The sequence below is a fragment of the Thamnophis sirtalis genome, unplaced genomic scaffold, assembly GCF_051295495.1.
Source record: "Thamnophis sirtalis isolate CommonGarterSnake01/CBP01778 unplaced genomic scaffold, rThaSir2_p1.2 scaffold_9, whole genome shotgun sequence".
In the NCBI taxonomy this organism is placed as follows: domain Eukaryota; kingdom Metazoa; phylum Chordata; class Lepidosauria; order Squamata; family Natricidae; genus Thamnophis; species Thamnophis sirtalis.
Genome location: NW_028261389.1, coordinates 17,429,655 through 17,448,639, shown reverse-complemented (window position 1 = coordinate 17,448,639; position 18,985 = coordinate 17,429,655). Strand labels below are relative to the sequence as shown.

The 18,985-nt window shown below is 40.4% G+C and overlaps 1 protein-coding gene across 7 annotated transcripts in view; it reads left to right on the top strand.

Moving 5' to 3' along the window:
- Nucleotides 1-4,572: 4,572 nt before the first annotated feature.
- Nucleotides 4,573-18,985, top strand: part of IQSEC3 (IQ motif and Sec7 domain ArfGEF 3) — a 255,338-nt gene continuing 240,925 nt past the window's right edge. For all 7 annotated transcript variants that reach the window (XM_087722942.1, XM_087722941.1, XM_087722945.1 and 4 more), the window contains exon 1: nucleotides 4,573-5,229. In XM_087722942.1, the coding sequence (XP_087579068.1) occupies nucleotides 4,682-5,229 (548 nt within the window). In that variant the 5' untranslated portion in view covers nucleotides 4,573-4,681. The remainder of the gene's footprint in view (nucleotides 5,230-18,985) is intronic.

Sequence of the window (18,985 nt, the reverse complement as noted above, 5' to 3'; positions counted from 1 at the left end):
AATCTAAATAAAATACCCATAACAGCAAACAAGATAGCACCAGATAAAAGGAGGCTTCTTTGATGTAGAAATAAAAAAAGGAGGAGGGGAAAAAAGTCAAGTGCATGACTAGCAATTAACTTCTGTTTCAAACCTTCCTGGGAAATCCCTTTCTTAAGGCAAGGAAAGCTCCTTTCTGGGAGAAGGAGAGGCATTTTCTAGAGCAGTGTTTCTCAACCTTGGCAACTTGAAGATGTCCGGACTTCAACTCCCAGAATTCATGTTCATGTAAATCGGGCTTTATAAATGCAAGGAATTTATGTTTGTTTAGAGCAGTGTTTTTCAACCACTGTGCCGCGGCACACTAGTGTGCCGTGACATAGTGTAAGGTGTGCCGTGGGAGAATTACTTTATATATAGTCAATATAGGCACAGAGTTAAATTTTTTAAACATTTTCTAATGGTGGTGTGCCTTGTGATTTTTTTCATGAAAAAAGTGTGCCTTTGCACAAAAAAGGTTGAAAAACACTGGTTTAGAGCAGTGTTTCTCAGCGAATGCTGGCTGGGGAATTCTGGGAGTTGAAGTCCGGACATCTTCAAGTTGCCAAGGTTGAGAAAGACTGTTCTAGAGGCCAGGTAGAAAGAGCCTCCTCTTCCTCTTCTTCTGTCCCACCCCAGCACAGAGAATTTACTGGCAGGTAGGCCAGCCTTAAAAACATCTCTCAGATCAACAGCATGAAGTTGTAAGGAAATCGGCGACAATTATCCTTACATGCATATATTTTTCTTGGTTCCTTTTATTTGCTCCATTTTGGGGGGGGGGAGGCAGCTTCCTCCTAGCATCCACTTTAATCTATTCTTTCCTTTGCCTTTCCTTCTTGTTTTATAATTCCCCCCCCCTTTTTTTTCCTGAGTGGACCTTTCTGCTTCATTTCTCCACTTCCTCTCTTTGCCTTCCTGAGCTTTTTCCTGAATCTTCCTTTTATTTCTTTTTTAGATACATCTCCGATCTTTCAGTCAAGATCTGCTAGGATATTGAATTTCGTAGTAAAGGGTACAATGGGCCAGAACACAAGCAGTGGTAGTTGATTGATTGGAGAGTGCCGGCTCATGCGTGAGGCAATCTACGTTATGATTGGCTGCTGTGTGTGGAGGGGGAGTTTCCCTTTTTCCCGCCTTTTTCCTCTGGGTGTTCTGTATGCTGTCTGATTTACCTCATAATGTTCCTCTTTCCCTGACTATCTTGTCTGCTGTAAATATAAAATCAAAATATATTTATTTATCTAAAACTGCAAGTTTGTGTCAGCCTCTCTGAGAGAGGGGGGGGGAGAGACAATTGTCCCAAAGTAATCCAGTGGTCTTCTGTAACTATGGATCAACTTGAGCTTGGATATCTCCAGTTCCAATATAGCAATAGCAATAGACTTATATACCGCTTCATAGGGCTTTCAGCCCTCTCTAAGCGGTTTACAGAGAGTCAGCATATTGCCCCCAACAATCTGGGTCCTCATTTTACCCACCTCGGAAGGATGGAAGGCTGAGTCAACCCTGAGCCGGTGAGATTTGAACCGCTGAACTGCTGATCTAGCAGTAGCCTGCAGTGCTGCACTTAACCACTGCGCCACCTCGGCTCCAACCCAGTACCTTACCCACTACATCACACTGTCTCAATCCCTCTCTACCCCATTATCAATACTTCCCCTCAATATTTCGAGGAAAATAATGTCTGTTTTTCATACCCTTTCTTGAACTGTAGCTCACTTCATCAGAAGCATGAAGTGACTAATCTGATATAAGATACAAACTGGGTTAAGGGAGATGGTTTGGAAGGACAGAGGCTCAAATACTTTAGCCATCAAATGAAAAGAGAGGACTCATCAGAAAAGACCCCGATGCTGAGAAAGATTGAAGGCAAAAGAAGAAAGGGATGGCAGAGGATGAGATAGTGTCACTGAGGCAACAAATATGAATTTGGGCAAACTCCAGGAGACAATGGAGGACAGGAAAGCCAGTCATGCTATGGTCCATGGAGTTGGACAAAGCTTAGCAACTGAACAACAACAAAGGTGGGGAGGGGAGATAGATGATTATGCAGACCCAGGTTATGCGTGAGGCATATTGTGGCTGTATTAAATTATAATTGTATTAAAACCCAGTGTGTTTGTTACGACCTTCTGAGGTAGCCTGAAATTTTTTCAAGTCTGTGAGTTCAACAAAGGAGCTTTTTTTTTTTCAAATGACAACCGGGCTTTTCTTGTTTTTTTTCCCCCTTGAAAGCATTTCATTTCTCATCCAAGGAACTTCTTCAGTTCTGAGGTCTTGGATGAGAAGCAAAACGTTTTCAAGAAAGCAAACAAACTAGAAAAGTCCAGTTGCCTTTTGAAAAAAGCACCTTTGGGACAAGCATGGCTGAGAATCTCCATTAGACATGTGAGTTTGACAATTTATTGTTCAACTGTCTTGGTGAAATTTCTTTGTTCAACAGCTGTTTTGAAATCTGAAAAGGAGTGCCCTGGGATGTTAGAATGCTGTGCCTCTGTATTACTTTATTGATTGAGATTCTGATGTCAAATCTGTCCATTAATTCTTTTGCACAAAGCCTGGCCTGTTTGTCTTATGCAAAATCCATAGGGGCATGGCTGGAAGATGATGGCATAGATCACCTTGGAGGAAGAGCATATGAAGATGCCTCTGATCTTGTATGTGAAGTTGCTGGAGCAGATGATAATGCTATTGATGTAAATGCTTTTAGTGAAGGGGGGGAGTGTAGATATCTAGATCTTTTTGCAAGATCTGGTTCCCATTTTAGCATTAGTTTCTCTTTGCTTGTGAGAACTAACTTTAGATTGGGTGCTTTATATGCAAGTATGGGCCTGCCACCTAATGCCTGAGAAAATGCAGGGTCATTGTCTATAGGGGTTGTAGCTTATTAATATGCGTTTAAGTGACTTGAGCTATGAGTTGTAGGTGACAACCAGTGTTGGACTGTTTTTGTGATCTTTTATATCTTCTCTGGGAACCAATCTGGCACTCTTGATTTGTCTGTTGGTTTTGCTGAGTGGGTAGTTCAGTCTTCTGAATGCCTGGTTTAATTCCATCAATTTAGCACCACTGTCAAATGAATCAGATCAAATGCAGTTGTAATGTGGATCCCGTTTACATATGAAAATTTGCTGATGTGTCCTGGGTGGAATTTGGAAACATTTTGGTATGCATGGGAACTGTAGTTTGTGTGTGTGTGTGTGTGCAATGTGGTATGTATGTGTCTGTTATGCATTTTTACTCTGACATCAAGGAAGTGGACTTGTTCTGCAACTACATTAAGGTTAAAGTTGATGGTCAGATGGAAGTTGTTAAAGTCTTGGTGAAGTTTGTTAAGAGATACTTTCTCACGGGCTCAGATAATTCATTGTCACCAGTAAAGGAAAGGATTTCAGGAGGTAAGCATTGTTGAAGAAACATTGTTCTAAGTTAGTCACAATGTTGCCATATTGTTGAGCTATGTGAACGTCCTTTGCTTTGCTACTGATCTACAACTACATGTTGTTGCCAAAATTAAGTAGTCACAGGTGAAGACAGGTGATAAAGTTGCATGGTGCTCTTAATCTGTTTCACATTTTCCTGCATTTGCATATCCACCCCAACTTCCCCTTTGTTTGTACTTTGCCTCATCCCAGTTTACCTTTGCATCAGAAAGGCTAACATTTAGCCTCTCCGTGTATCTGACCAAATGAACAGTAGTTCAGGAAAGCTTGGCTTTTCATAAAACGTATGAGTTAGAAGCCAGTTTGGGGTAGAGCTTAAGGCACAAAGCTAGAAATGAGGAGACAGTGAGTTTCTAGTCCTCCTTCAGGCACAAAGCCACCTGGGTGACCTTGGGCCAGCCCCTCTCTTTCAGCAGTAGGAGGGAAGCAATGGTAAACCACTTCTGAAATCTTGTCAAGAGAACATCAGGGACTCGGGCAGCAAACAAAACAAAACCAAAACAAAACCTGCCAGCAGATTCCTCTTGATTTGGACTAAATCATAGCTTTCTTCCTACAATATTTGCTTTGAGAAGTATCAACTTCTCTTGCGTCTCTTTCTGTTTCTACCCTCTCCGGTTGCCCAATTTCTCTTTCTATTACACTCCGTAAGAATGCCATATTTCCCAGGCCCCGCGATCCTCCTTCCTAAGCGGCAAAGAGACAAGGCACGCAGCATCCAGGGAAGCCCTGGTCCCTCGGTGGAGCGGAGGCTTTGAGTTGTCCCCAAGTTCGCAACCTTCTACCGTGGTATCACGCCACGTCTCGTTTTAGCCCCCACCCCAAAGCAACAATAATCAGCGCCTCGCCCTTTTTTTCCTTTGATTTTAAACGCTCTGCCTTTACTCGCCCGGTGTTTTCCCCCCCCCCCTTTCCTCAAACGCTTCTGGTTCCCCCCGTTCGGCACAGCGCGGGGCCCTTGGGAAGAGGACGGAGGGGCGGTCTTTCTCGGGCAAGGGGCGGAGCCTGTCTGCCCCCCGCCCCCGCTTGTGCGTGACGTGAGGAAACGAGGCTGGCGCCAGCCGCCTCTCCTGCGTGTGTAGGCTTTGCGTGTGTGTGTGTACATGCAAGCGAGGGAGCGAGAGGCGAAGCAAGCGCGCGCGTGCGGAGGAGTCTCCCGCGAGGCTCGGCGAAGCCCAGCGTAGCAGGCGGCTGCCGGCGGGGTCCGGCCGCGGGGCATGGAGAGCCTGCTGGAGAATCCGGTGCGCGCCGTGCTCTACCTGAAAGAGCTCACCGCCATCGTCCAGAACCAGCAGAGCCTCATCCACACCCAGCGCCAGCGCATCGACGAGCTAGAGAAGCGCCTGGACGAGCTCAGCACCGAGAACCGCAGCCTCCGGGAGCACTACGCGCTCCCGGCGGAAGCCCCGGCGCCGCCGCCGCTGCAGCCGAGGGTTCCCCCTGGTGCCTCCTTGCCCTGCCGAGCTCCGCCTCAGGGCCAGCAGCAGCCGGCGGCGGCTGAGCAGGAGGAGTTTCAGCACCACCAACAGCTCCCGGCGCTCCAGCAGCCGCCGCCGCGGCACCCGCCGCCGCCGCCTCCCAGCAGTAGCAAACAGGCTCAGGCCGGCCCCAGCGGCACCCGGACGCCGATCTCACACCAGCACCCTTCCCTCCAGCACCACCAGCACCACCACGAGGACAGCCGGGAAAAGAGCTGTTGCCCTGCCCTCCTTCCGCACAAAAGCCCCCCAACCCTTGGCAAAGGCGGCTTAGTCAGAAGGCTAGAGTAAGTCGATGGGGGCGGGGCGGGGGGAAGAGCGGGAGGGGGGGGGGCTGGGATGCCTATAAGTAAAACGGATCCAAAGTATCCTCCTTTTGGGAGCAAATATTGGTCCTTCCCCCTCCCATCCTGTGTAACCGACCGCTGCAATCGAATTGAGTGGGCGGGTGGGGAATCCCTTCCTGAGTGAATTGTACAGTTTTCCATAGGATCACGGAGGGGCAAAAGCTGCCCAGCCACAGGGGTATCATCTTGCTGATTCCAAACTGGCTTTCTCATTACTGCCCGGTAACCGGAGGGTATAGTTTTATCAAATTCGCCACCCACTCACTCGCGAAGTCTTCTTGTGAAAGCATGCGGTGGTTGTGGTGATCGGTTTTTCACTGTCCCTGCTATTTTGTAGGTTGTATGTTTGTGATGGAAATCCAGAACTAAAGGCAGATCTGAATGAAGGAAAGAACTAGCTGAGCTGTGCGCCTTGTTTTGTACGCCTCTCTGTGTGTAAAATCTCTTATTACACAACTAGGGTTTCCCTTCCATTAAGGTGGTATGGACATATTACAGATGCTTAGTGCCGTTCGGATGAACCTTATTTTCATATTTTTGTGAAGATGCAGGTTTGCTTTGTCTGCAAGTTTTATGCTATGCAATGATGACTTCCAGCTGCTAAAGAATCAAACAATCCTTTTAAAGGTTTCCCTTTGGCAGAGAAAGTGTAGTTTTCTGTAGTGTGATCTGGGGAAGCATCACTCTATTGCAAGGAATGCTCTAAAATAGTAATAGTTATTTTTCAGGGTAGACACAAACTGCATTTAAATTAGCCAATCATTTAGTCAATGGATCAAGCTAATGTTATCTGCCCATTTCTTCAAGATGTTTTCAGGAAATGATATTACAATATTGTGTGTGCGTGTGTGTGTGCTTGCCCAGGAAATTAAAATAACTATACTGACAGAGAAAGATTTTTAAAAAAAGCTTAGCTGTGGGTACTTCATAGTGTAGAAGTAAAGTTCAAAATTTGGAATCTAGCCTTTGGTTTTGATTTTTAATAGTACAGATGAAAACTAAAGCTACTATTATCACTAATTATAAGAATTTGTCACTTGCTTTTTGTTTAAAAAGCAGATGGTCACTTGAAAGAAGGGCTATATTTTTAGTTGGCTGCCACAGAATTAGGCATTGTGCAACTTGGAGAGGTAGCCCCCTTTCTCTCTGAATCAGACAACATAAAACATGATGGGTGGCTTTCTTTTCCTGAATGTAAAATGTATGCTTTCCTAGCAGCATATAATCAGAATTTTTTAAAGTTTTGCATATTGAACTCATAGTAATAAATGCTTTTCGGGTAACAATTATTGGTATATTGGCCCCATTTGTCGTCCTCAAAAAATGCTGTAGAAGCTCTTCTGTATTCAGTTGTTGTACATTCAAAGTCTGAAAATGGCATTCTTTGGTGCTGTATCAGTGTAAAAGCTAAACAGGAAATTTAGAAGTCTGTTAAAACAACAAAAACAAATCTTAGTTTATTTATAATAGGAAAAAGTGTTACAAAAATAGTATTGCCAAGATTTTTTCCCCATCTCATTCTCATTTCTCACATATGTTGCAAGATTGAGCATGCATATGCTTTCAATGCATTAAACTGAAAATCTGTTTCCTGTTACCAACATTTGGATTCATTATTTTTTTTCAAACACTGAAGTAGGGAAAAAATGTGGGGTAGTTCTCATCCAAATATACACTCAAGGGATACGTTAAAATTCTGACATGTGTTGTCCCGGGGACAGCAAAAGCTCTACATCCTCAGCAAGGTTAAATTAACCTCCTGTTTTATTCTGAAGGTTTGCCAAAGCAATTTTTAAGCTAAAAATGCAGTACTATATATAACGTGCCTAGTAGGTCAGCTCTCCATAATATGACATGTCTATAGATATGTTGGAGCTGCAACGTAGTATTTTGCATAGTAATTTGGGGGAAAGGATAAGTATGTTTGATAGCCATAGGACTCTCGCATCTTAACATTTTAATCAAGAGAGAAATCTACCATTTCCAAATGGCAATCATGTGAGCTGCCATTTGAAATTGGAAGAGGTTTGAAGTGTCCTTCCTTTCAAAAGGCTAAGTGTGAATTGTGTGGCTTTGGAAATGCAAACAAAAGAGCAGAAGCAAGAGATGGTTAATTTTTGCAATGTATAGACATGAATTCTCAACTCAAAACAACTCAAAATATGCGTGTAATACGAGACCAGTTGATGCACAAAGCTCAGAAGATGCAGTTTTGCCCCTTGGAGGAGCTAAATTAAATCTGCCTTGGGTAATCTTAGGGTGTCTTATTTCATCTGGTAACAATCAGGGGAATTTATACTTTAGGGCAAGAGCTGTGTGAAGATTAAGCATTTTTTTCCCAGACCTAGAAGCCTTATAGAAAGACGTCCATTAACTTTGTATGCAACTAACCAAAGAATCCTGTAGCATTATGTGATTGTACAGGAGAATGTCCCAATAGCTTGTATCTTAGGCTGTATTCCATAAAACACTTGAACTTATTATTTTGAATAGATCAGATGAGAATACTAATTTCAAATGGCTTTGTTCCCTATCAAAATGTTTAGGGTGAGAGATTACAAAATCCTTTTACTGGTTGCACTGTGTCTGTACAGTGGCAATATTGTGTTTGATAAAGGTGACCCCGTGTTATTCCTGACATCCTACATCATATTCACTTCATATTCTACCAAACCTTTAGAAACCAAGCAGCATTCTTTCTGTAGAGAAAGTAGTTTCAAACTGGAGTTATTTTTTAAAAAAATCTTCTTGAAACTAGTGCTTTGACATACGAAAAGAGCAGAGTTTATAATAGCCAAATATATCGAAAGACATTATCAGCATAAACAGACAGTTTCTCTGTGCTAGTTCTAAGCGAGCAATCCTCCTTTGCAACTGCATGCTTTCTAAAGACGGTAAAAGATGGACTTTGATATTATTTTCCAAGGAGAGAATTAACTTGACTGATCTTAGAACTGTGGCTCTTTTTCTCAACATGCTTAACAGTGTCAAGTCACTCTCCCAGATAAATCTCTAGCAGTAGTTCTAGCAGCAAACCTACTGGGTCAAAAATCACATTCTAAGAAATACAGTCTCCATTCAGTTTCTCCAGGAAGTGCCTAGCATCTGAAGAGCATTTGTAACAAGGGAATACTGTCAAGACTTCATTACATCACTATCTTCTTTCGCATTGGCTAGATAAATGCATAACTATAACACAAGGCAAGAGAAACATTTTTAAAAAAGCATATGATATGGTTTTAAAAATATAAGAGCAAGCTAGTCATAGTTTTTAATGACTAGGTAAGCAAGCCTCTTGTATTTATAAAAGATAAATAGATGATAGCCAGATAGATTAAAGGTAGGTAGGTAGGTATGTGGATGGATGGATGGATGGATGGATGGATGGATGGATGGATAGATAGATAGATAGATAGATAGATAGATAGATAGATGATAGATAGATAGATAGATAGATGATAGACAGACAGACAGACAGATTTTTGTGGTTTGAAGAAGTAATTAAAGAAAGAAAATAATTGGAAATCCCCATCCATGTTTCTTCATTAGCAAAGATTTCCCAATCTTTGGAGTGTAGTGAGTACATTTGAATGTTGAGTATTTGCCATAAGCAGTTTCAGAAATGGCTGCAATTATAGCATGGATGGACACAAAATTCCTATTTTCCAGAAGGCAAATCAAGCTCTGGGCTTCAACTCTCTACCATTTTACTTTCTAAGAATATTTCTGAGACGTGCATGTGGTCCAGAGATTTTGTTAGACTACTCGTTACTGCTGAGGTTATGTATTGGTTTGTAGCATGCTAGCATCTCATTCCTTTTTTACTTAAACTAATCTAAAATAAAACAAAACAAAACTAGAGAAGACAAACAGTTTTGGGAAGATCCAAGTGTATTGTTGCCTTCAGGACTTCATTGGGATTTTCTAAAAGAGGTCCCTCCTTGTGATGTAGGTTCCTACTTACGAGTAGATCACACCTTAGTTGCATGCAATGTTTCTGTTCCTCAGTTCCAGTCACTTGCACTCTCAACCTGGGGAAATATGAGCTCACATTCCAAAACAGATAACTGAATCTGCATCTCCATAGCTTCTGGCCTCTTAATTGGCTGAAAAGACCAAATCCATGGCTGTTGACCAGGTTTCTTCAAAAAAGGCTTTTTTCCCAGGAGAGACAAATCAATCCCAGGGGTTTATCACTTAGTTGTTTTGCAGATGCCAAGATTGAATGTAAGCCCTGGGTGAGAGAAATAAATATGAAGCAGTATATACAGTATTTATATTTCCCATTAAACATATGGTTTAACTCTAAATTAGATAACATGTGACCCACTGGGTCATCATTTCAGAGATATTTCCTTATCGAAACAGAGAAACAGCATGACCATGGGCAGCTAAAAATAGTGGGAGCAATTTCCCCTTTCCTGCCAGTTTCCTAATTGACTTCCCTTGCAGGAAGCTGGCAGGGAGCATTGGAAATGCCGATCACATGATCACATGGAGCGATAGTGCAGCAGGACTGCAATGGCAACAACTTTGCCATATTTCAGTCCTGTGGAGTCATGGATCCTGGATTTTGGATGCATTCTTTAAGTTAGCTTCTTTGAGGTTTGTCGATTCAAAAATTGTTACTCTGTAGTGCACCGTTTCATCCAATGAAAGGTTACAAACTATAAAACAGATGCAGGAGTTTTAGTAATACATAGATTGAAGGTACCCCATAATATGTGCAATTACATTGGTACACCTTTATAGTTTATTACACTTATTTCTCTCAGGGGTTGCTCCATTATAGACATGCAGTTTAAATGATCTTTCCCAAGTGACAATGATGTTCTTTCAGATATATTGTTTCTGTGAAGCATCATGTACAATGATGTGCTATGTACAGTAATTTTCCTAATAATCCTCCCAAGGCAGTTTTCCTTCAGTCCCAGCATGCATTTCTAACATTATGATAATTGTACCTCAGCATTCTCAATGATGAAACAGATGACTTACGAAGAGATTTGTTCACTACTGCAAAAGAAAGAACATGGCTAAGGGCAAATATGGATGGAGGTTTAGATGGAGGAAAGATACGGCCCTAATAATTTTGCTATAGAAGTTTATTGTTCTCAGACCTCCTTCTTTATCTCTGAAAATTGTTTATATTAAAACATTGTTATGCCAGTCCAACCCCCTTTAAAACGGGTACGTTGTTTTGGAATATTTAAACTCTATTCATTAGTTCCTTTCCATAAAAGATTTCCACATTTAGATCTAGTAGACAGGGGCACAAAGGCCACCTTGATTGAACAAAACCTTTTTGCAAGAATCAGCCTCAAAATATCGCCGGATGTTTTGATCACAATTTCTACCCCCGAACAAATGTGGGTGTAAGCTAAGCCATCACTTTTCCCTTTCCTATTACCTTCTTGCTGTTCCCTGAAGACCTCCTTTATGATGGAATTGCAACAAAGAAAGAACTAAGCTTTGTATTCCACAATTTGGTGCGTCCCAGATGGGATAGGCTATAATCCTCCAGATTTCTGGATCGCATATGATGGGAATTATATGGGAGATACAGAATTGTAACTAGAGTGGCATAGCAATAGCAATAGCAGTTAGACTTATATACCGCTTCATAGGGCTTTCAGCCCTCTCTAAGCGGTTTACAGAGTCAGCATATTGCCCCCAACAACAATCCGGGTCCTCATTTTACCCACCTCGGAAGGATGGAAGGCTGAGTCAACCCTGAGCCGGTGAGATTTGAACAGCCGAACTGCAGAACTGCAATCAGCTGAAGTAGCCTGCAGTGCTGCATTTAACCACTGCGCCACCTTGGCTCTTAGGAAGGGTTCACCAAACCCTATAATTGAATCTAAATCAGTACCACTGTGATTTCCTGCATATTGAGACAGATTACTGAATTATTTGCAAAATCCCAAATTTATCGGATGCAATCATTCAAAGACAGTTTGGGATGACTCTGAGTTTGAGGTATAAAATATAGCAATATTATAATGGTTTTGCTTGCAAATACCCTATTGTGCTCAGTGCAAATAGAGATTGTTAGTCTGAATTATTTAAAACCCCTTTTAGATTCAAATAATGATAGAGGAAAAATAATACTGACTGTTTAGTAAAACATAAATGCAATGCTACTACTACACCAATATTAAAGCAGATCAGTGGGACTTAATTGTCATCTCACTGTGTAATATTTGTGGGTATTAAGATGGGAAAAGGCAACAAACCTTTCCATAACTTGTGTCTAAGTCAGATGTTGAAAGTGACTCTTACAAACCCAAATACTTTTACAAATACACATTTGGAAGATTTTGAATAAAGGAACAGATTGAAATATAGCAGACGCTGGAGAAGAAAAACCCTACTGGGGAAAAGATTAAACATTGCTTTCTTGGATCAAAATGATTCCCATTTTAATTCATTTGTGCATAGCATGCTGTTTGCCCCTCAGCTGTTGAGGTTGCTGCATCCTTATTTATGTCTAGCATATATTTAGCCATAATGCAAAAACTAGATGTGTGGACCATGTGGCTTTATGCTAAGGGTTGAGGCTATTATATATTGGTTTTATTTAATAAAACAATTATGTAAGTTTCAGATCAAAAGATTGCATTGCAGGAGGTTTTGTTTTCCTACATCAACTCCATGCATCTGTTCTTACCAGAATGGATTTTTTTCTGAGATAAAATCATTACACAACCCCATGCCACTAGTTTCTGTAGGCACTAAGAATAAATATTATGGGTTATTAGTCATGTTAAAATAATATTTGCCCATTGCACCAGCAAAATAGAAATAGGCAGTGATCCTTGTAGTCTCATAACTCTAATGGTTTGAGTGAAAGAAGGACAGAAATGAGTACGTGGGAAGAAAAGAAAGCAGAACTGAATTTCTACAATCAGAACCTTTCCCCCCTCCTTAGAATTAATCAGAATTCTTGGAAATTTATTGTTCAGTTTCTCTCAATAATGTTCACCTAAAAAGAATGTCAGTAATGCCAGTTATAAAATAAATGTTATTTATCACCTTGATAGTTTCTTTTATTTACCTGTGTGGTGTTATTCTTGCTGTATGGTCCTGTCTTAGAGTCCTAAGTGTAGAAACATGTCTTTCTGTCCAGATGTGAAACTTCAAATAATGGTACAATGGAAATTTAATTCTGGAACAGGATAGTTGGCAAAACATTGTTTCAGTACCATGGACAGCAGCCAAGATCCAGTTGCTCACAGAAACTGGATGTTGTTGCTTTGCCACACGGTCTCTTTTTTCATTACTTCAGTCTATAACCCTTAACGTTTTAAAGTCTACTCCAACCATACAAGACTTCTCAGCCACTACTGTAATGTTCAACTGCTACTGTAATCCACCTATAGATCTGAAATAAGTACTTGAAACCTGGCAAATGTTGTTCAATATTTCCATTCTCTTTCCATACTTTATAGGATAGGTTAACAGAGTTGGAAGGACCTTGGAGGTCTTCTAGTCCAACCCCCTGCTTAGGCAAGAAACTCTATACCACTTCAGACAAATGATTATTCAACATCTTCTTAAAAACTTCCAGTGTTGGAGCATCTACAACTTCTGGAGGCAAGTTGTTCCACTGATTAATTGTTCTAACTGTCAGAAAATTTCTCCTTAGTTCTAGGTTGCTTCTCTCCTTGATTAGTTTCCATCCATTGTTTCTTGTCCTACCCTCAGGTGCTGTGGAGAATAGCTTGACTCCCTCTTCTTTGTGGCAGCCCCTGAGATATTGGAACACTGCTATTGTGTTACTTCTATTCCTTCTTTTCATCAAACTAGACATACTCAATTTAAGCAACTATTCTTTATATGTTTTAGCCTCCAGTCCCCTAATCATCTTTGTTGCTCTTCTCTGCACTCTTTCTAGAGGTTCAACATATTTTTACATCATGATGACCGAAACTGGCATTATAAAATGGCATTAACACTTCATGTGATCTTGATTTTATCCCTCCGCTAATGCAGCCTAGAACGGTGTTGGCTTTTTTGGCAACTGCTGCACACTGCTGTCTCATATTTAAATGATTGTCCACTAGGACTCCAAAATCCCTCTCTATTTAGAGAGGCACCACATATACAGTGCCTGTGCATTTTGTTTTTCTTACCTAAATGTAGAACCTTACTTTTTTCACCATTGAAATTCATTATGAATGAGAAATTTTAAATTCTGAATTTAATTTAAAAGAAGAAATGAATTTGAAGTTGTTCAGTTTTCATAATCCTCTAATAATTTTTGCAGGAGATAAAATATAAAATATCAGGTAATATACCCTGTCAAATACTAATAAATCCTCCTTCAAATCTTATTAAACATTACTAAGACATACATATTAAATAAATTATAAATTACCATTACATATGAATCATTAAATGAGACTTGCTGTTACCAAATATTGAAGTAAATATTATTAAATATCAGGGCCTCGTGTTTTATATTTGCATTGGAAAGAATTAAGAATTCATTTTAATAGCTGTGATCAAATTTATCTTATTGAACAATACCAACTTTTTATATGTTTGACTTTTAATTGGCATTTCCAATATATATATTTGAGAATACTGAGAACGTGAGATTTCAGAATATGTGCAACATATAATGCCCATCTTTTAAATGGTTGCATTTATTTAATAATTGAATGAGTTAGTTATCTGGATAAATATAGTAGCTAAGGAGTGATTGTCTTGTCAGAATCGGACTGAAAGCTAGGTATTTCATTACCTTGGATTGTTTCTTAACCTATCAGAGTCTTCCCCAACCTAATACCTTGCAGACATATTGGACTTGAATGGTCATAATCCCCATTCTGGGAGTGTCAGGAATGGCATAGCAGAATAACAGACCTTGGAGGTCTTCTGGTCCAACCAGCTGCTCAAGCAGGAAGCCCTATACCATTTCAGGAAATGGTTGTCCAGTCTCTTCTTAAAAATCTCCAATGTTGGATCACCAACTTCTGGAAGCAAATTGTAAGGAAGAGTAGGTTGGAAAAAGAAAGAACATTGAGAGAAGTTGTTCTTTTTTAATCTTTAAACATTGTATTGAATTATAGAATAAAATACAAAAATACAAAAGCAAAAAGGACACAGTAGGGAGGAAAAGGGGAAAGAAAAGTGAAGGGGGAAGAAAAAAAACTATTGATTTTTGACTTAGTCTATTGCAGTAGAATAAAGCATTAACACCAAACCTCAACTTTTTTACTTTTCGATGATGATGATGATGATGATGATGATGATGATGATGATAATAATAATAATAATAATAATAATAATAATAATAATAATAATAATAATAATAATAATAATAATATAAACTAGCCATTTCTATAACAACAAATCAATCTAATCAATCAAACCCAAAATCAAAGTTTCATTTTTTCCACCTCAGGAACAAAGTCCAGAAACAGTTTCCATTTAGCAACAAAAGTACTTATATTCTTTTCTTTGATCAAAACCAGTGGTAAATTTCTATTTTTTTTTTTACTACCGGTTTGCTCGTGCGCGTGCGTCCAAACGGATGGGCGGAGCCTCCTATCGCCGCTACTACCGGTTTGCCCAATCTGGGCTGAATTGAGAGCAACCCACCTCTGATCAAAACGGTCATCTCTGCTAACTCCATCAGCTTCTGTACCCTTTCATCCATGGTGGGGATTGAAATATCCTCCCATTTTGATGCATACAGTAGTCTTGCTGCTCTCAACATATATAGAAATTATTCTAACACATCTCACAGAGAACCATTGTGAGGATAAGTCATTCATAGACTGAATCAGACAAGCTACTTTAAACTTCATTGCATGAAGCATGGGGTTTATAAATGTAGTAAATAAACAATACGCTTAACTAGCATCATAGTGAAAACAAAAAGACACATGGAAATAGCTGAGCTTGGGCCACATGAAATGGTGTCAGAGCCTGAGAAATATACTCTGGTGAAGAGAGATGAGTAGACCACAGCATGAGAAAAACCAGACACTGAAACGATGAATCACAGGCCAAAGAATGATCTTGCTGTGAAAATCTAACTGAGAAGGGAGGACTGGACAGCAGGAGACCTGAAATCATAGCCAAAGACACTGCATCTTATACAGGCAATTGTGTTATCTGACATTGCTGAGAAATATTGCTCTAATAAAGCAAACATAAGGACTTTGCTAATATACTCCGTGTTCTACTTCTGAGGCCAACAGGACCTTGTAGAATTATCAGGCTGATCTTAGTAGCAATGATTACTACTTTGAATCATAATCCCATCATTCTTCTAATAATCTTCTATCTGATTTGTGCATATGCTCCAAAGAAGAGATAGGTAGTATGGTAGAATAGAGAACTGCAGTACAGCAAATTACACATAAAGATGTCGACCACTTCTTGAGAGGCATATAGGATTAGAGTAAGCCAAGATATTAGCTCAACTAGCAATAGCAACAGCGCTTAGACTTATATACCACTTTACAGTGTTTACAGCCCTCTCTAAGCTGTTTACAGAGTCGGCATATTGCCCCCAACAATCTGGGTCCTCATTTTACCAACCTCAGAAGGATGGAAGGCTGAGTCAACCTTGAGCCTGATGAGATTTGAACTACCTCCCTGCTGCCTGTTACTTTTCCATTTGGGGACAATTTCTCCCACATTCTAGGGCAGTTGTTTCTCAACCTTAGCTGCGTGAACTTCAACCCCCAGAATTCCACATTCCAATTCTGGTAATTGACATCCACACAGCTTAAGGTTGCTAAGGTTGAAAAACAAGGTTCTAGTATGCTATCATCCACAATAAAAGCAGTTTCTTAACAGCAGAAGAAGACTCAGTATGTATGTGTGAATATGGCAGCTGGATGAATTTGCACCCCACTATATGGGAGGCATCTGAGGTCTGCATGTGAACAGCAAATCACAGGTTATTCAAACATAACATATTCATACATTAAAAGCATATGACATTTCACCTAGAGAGGTTATTACTCAATTAATCCTTCCAGTGTTTTTGGGACACTTTGATGTTTTTAATGCTGATAATGAAACCTTTCCCACCTTTGAATATATGAATGTCTGCATTCAGAGTGCAAATTATCACCCTTTGGAAGCTAATATAAATATAATTAGTTTTTAGTTAATACATTGAAATAATGCAGATTTATGTTTTTGTACTCATTTTTGCTTTTCTATTTTGTTTGGTTGGGCTTGGAGAGGGACAAGGAATTAAATGAAGCATTGGTGCACAGGGCCAATCCCAAATCATTGGTAGTGTAAAGTAGAGCACAGAAGGGGCCTCTCTCTTCCCATCAAGGGGCATCATAACCAATGCCAACTAAGCTATCCTATTAGCTGGAATACATAAATGCTCACTTTTTCTGGAGTATAAATACAATGAATTGGGTATAAACTCATTTTATTTAATTTCAGTGGGCATATTCTACATATGTAGAGTCCTTAGTGCTCTTGAGCTGAGTTGTTTGCTTGCAGATGCTTCATCATCTGACTTGGAACAGGTGGTCCTTGACTTACAACAGTTCATTTAGTGACCATTCATTGGGATTGCAGCATCCCAATGATCAAAATTCAGATGCTTGGCAACTGACTTGTGTTTATAGCAGTTGCAGTGTCCTGGGGTCGGTGTGATCACCTTCTGTGACCTTCTGACAAGCAAAGTCAATGAGGAAGCCAGATTCATTTAACAGCTGTGTAGTAGCTTAATAACTTCAGTGATTCACTTAACAACGGTGTCAAGAAAAATCGTAAAATGGGGCAAAATTCACTTAACAAATGTTTAACTTAACAACATAAATTTTGGGCTCAATTGTGGTCATAAGTCAAGGACTGCCTGTAATGTCACCAGTGCTAGTGAGTGTGGGATTTGGTCCCTGTTTATAAATGGTACCTTGCCTGCCAGTGTTGCCCCATTTTCTCCTTGGTAGCTCTTTGATTAGGATATTGTGTTCTGCATCATTGTTTGCCTGGTGTTAATCCCTGCTTATCTGGGTATTGCCTGCTAGAGAGGATGTGTTCTAGTCTTTTTGTTTCCTTCTTAGCTTTTATATTGTCTCTTTTGAATGGTGTTTAACTATGGTTTATTTCTATGAGTCTGTTGATGGCTGGTTTGTCTGAATGCCAAGCTTCCAGGAATTCCCTAACATTTTTGGATTTACAGTAGGTAGGTTGGTCTAGAATGTTCTCAGTTTCCCCATAGAAACTATGGTTGAGTCTGTCCATGTGTTGTGACCTTAAGGGGTTTTCATTGTGTCTTGTGACTAGTTGTTGTTCATGGAACTCTTTGCTAATCTTCCTCCCATCCATCTTACATAATGGCTGACAAAGAGCCTATTGTGATGCTGTAGATCAGTGGTCTCCAACCTTGGCAACTTTAAGACCTATGGACTTCAACTCCCAGAGTTCCTCAGCCAGCTTTGCTGGCTGAGGAACTCTGGGAATTGAAGTCCACAGATCTTAAAGTTGCCAAGGTTGGAGACCACTGCTGTAGATGATTCTTTTGATTGTTTGCCTAGTGTTAATAATTCCTGTTTATCTGGGTGTCATTTGCTGGAAAGGATGTATTCTGATCTTGCTCTTTCCTTCTTAATTTTTTTTAAATTGTCTCTTTCGAGGCACGCAATTAAAAAAATAATACCCCCATCAGTCTGTAGAGATTCTCACTTATCATGGTTGTCCCAAAGATGCTTTTTTAGGAGGCAACTGGACTTTCTTCTTTTTTCTTTTGAAGATGTTTCGTTTCTCATCCAAGAAGCTTCTTCAGCTCCTTCCATTCCCCATTATCCTGAAGCTTCTTGGATGAGAAGCGAAACATCTTCAAAAGAAAAAAAGAAGAAAGTCCAGTTGCCTCCTGAAAAAGCATCTTTGGGACAATACCCCATCAAAGAACAACGAAGGAGAAAACCACACTCCCATCAAAACTGGCAGGGCAAGCTACTGCATATAAACAGGGAACAAACCCCATGCTCACTTGTACAACAGCAGTTGCCTAGTTGGGGAGTGAAACATCAGTAAGCAAACGACAAAGCTCAGAGAGCACCAAGTACCCCACCATTCAACCCTGAAACTCATTTCTCATATCACCTGGATCTAATGTCACTGCTTGAAGCTGGAGATGATCCTATTTTTCTTAAAGGTAAAGGTTCCTACAAACATGCATGCTAGTTGTTTCTGGATCTAGGGGGCGGTGCTCATCTCAATTTCAAAGCTATCCAAAGATGTCTCCTTGGCCATGTGGCCAGCATGGCTAAACACTGAAAGTGCACGGAACGCTGTTACCTTCCCTCCAAAGGTGGTCCCTAGTCTTCTACTTGAATTTTTTACATGCTTTTGAACTGCTAGGTTGGCAGAAGCTGGGGCAAGTAACGGGAGCTCACTCCGTTACATGACGCTAGGGATTCGAACCACCGAACTGCCGATCTTTCTGACTGACAAGCTCAGTGTCTTAGCCACTGAGCCACCGCATCCCTCTTTTTTCCTAGCTGTTATTAGAAACACTTTGATTCTTCTCCATTCAAGGCCACCTTCATGCCTCATATGAAAACACTGGGGTTTTCTGATTCATAATTCTGCATCAAGTGTTAATTTCTTGCACTGTTAATCTGCAGAGTAATGGGGTAAACACAACCCACTTTGCAACCAGTTGAAAATACTTTTTCCCCCCAGAAGGATAATCGTGGTAAGC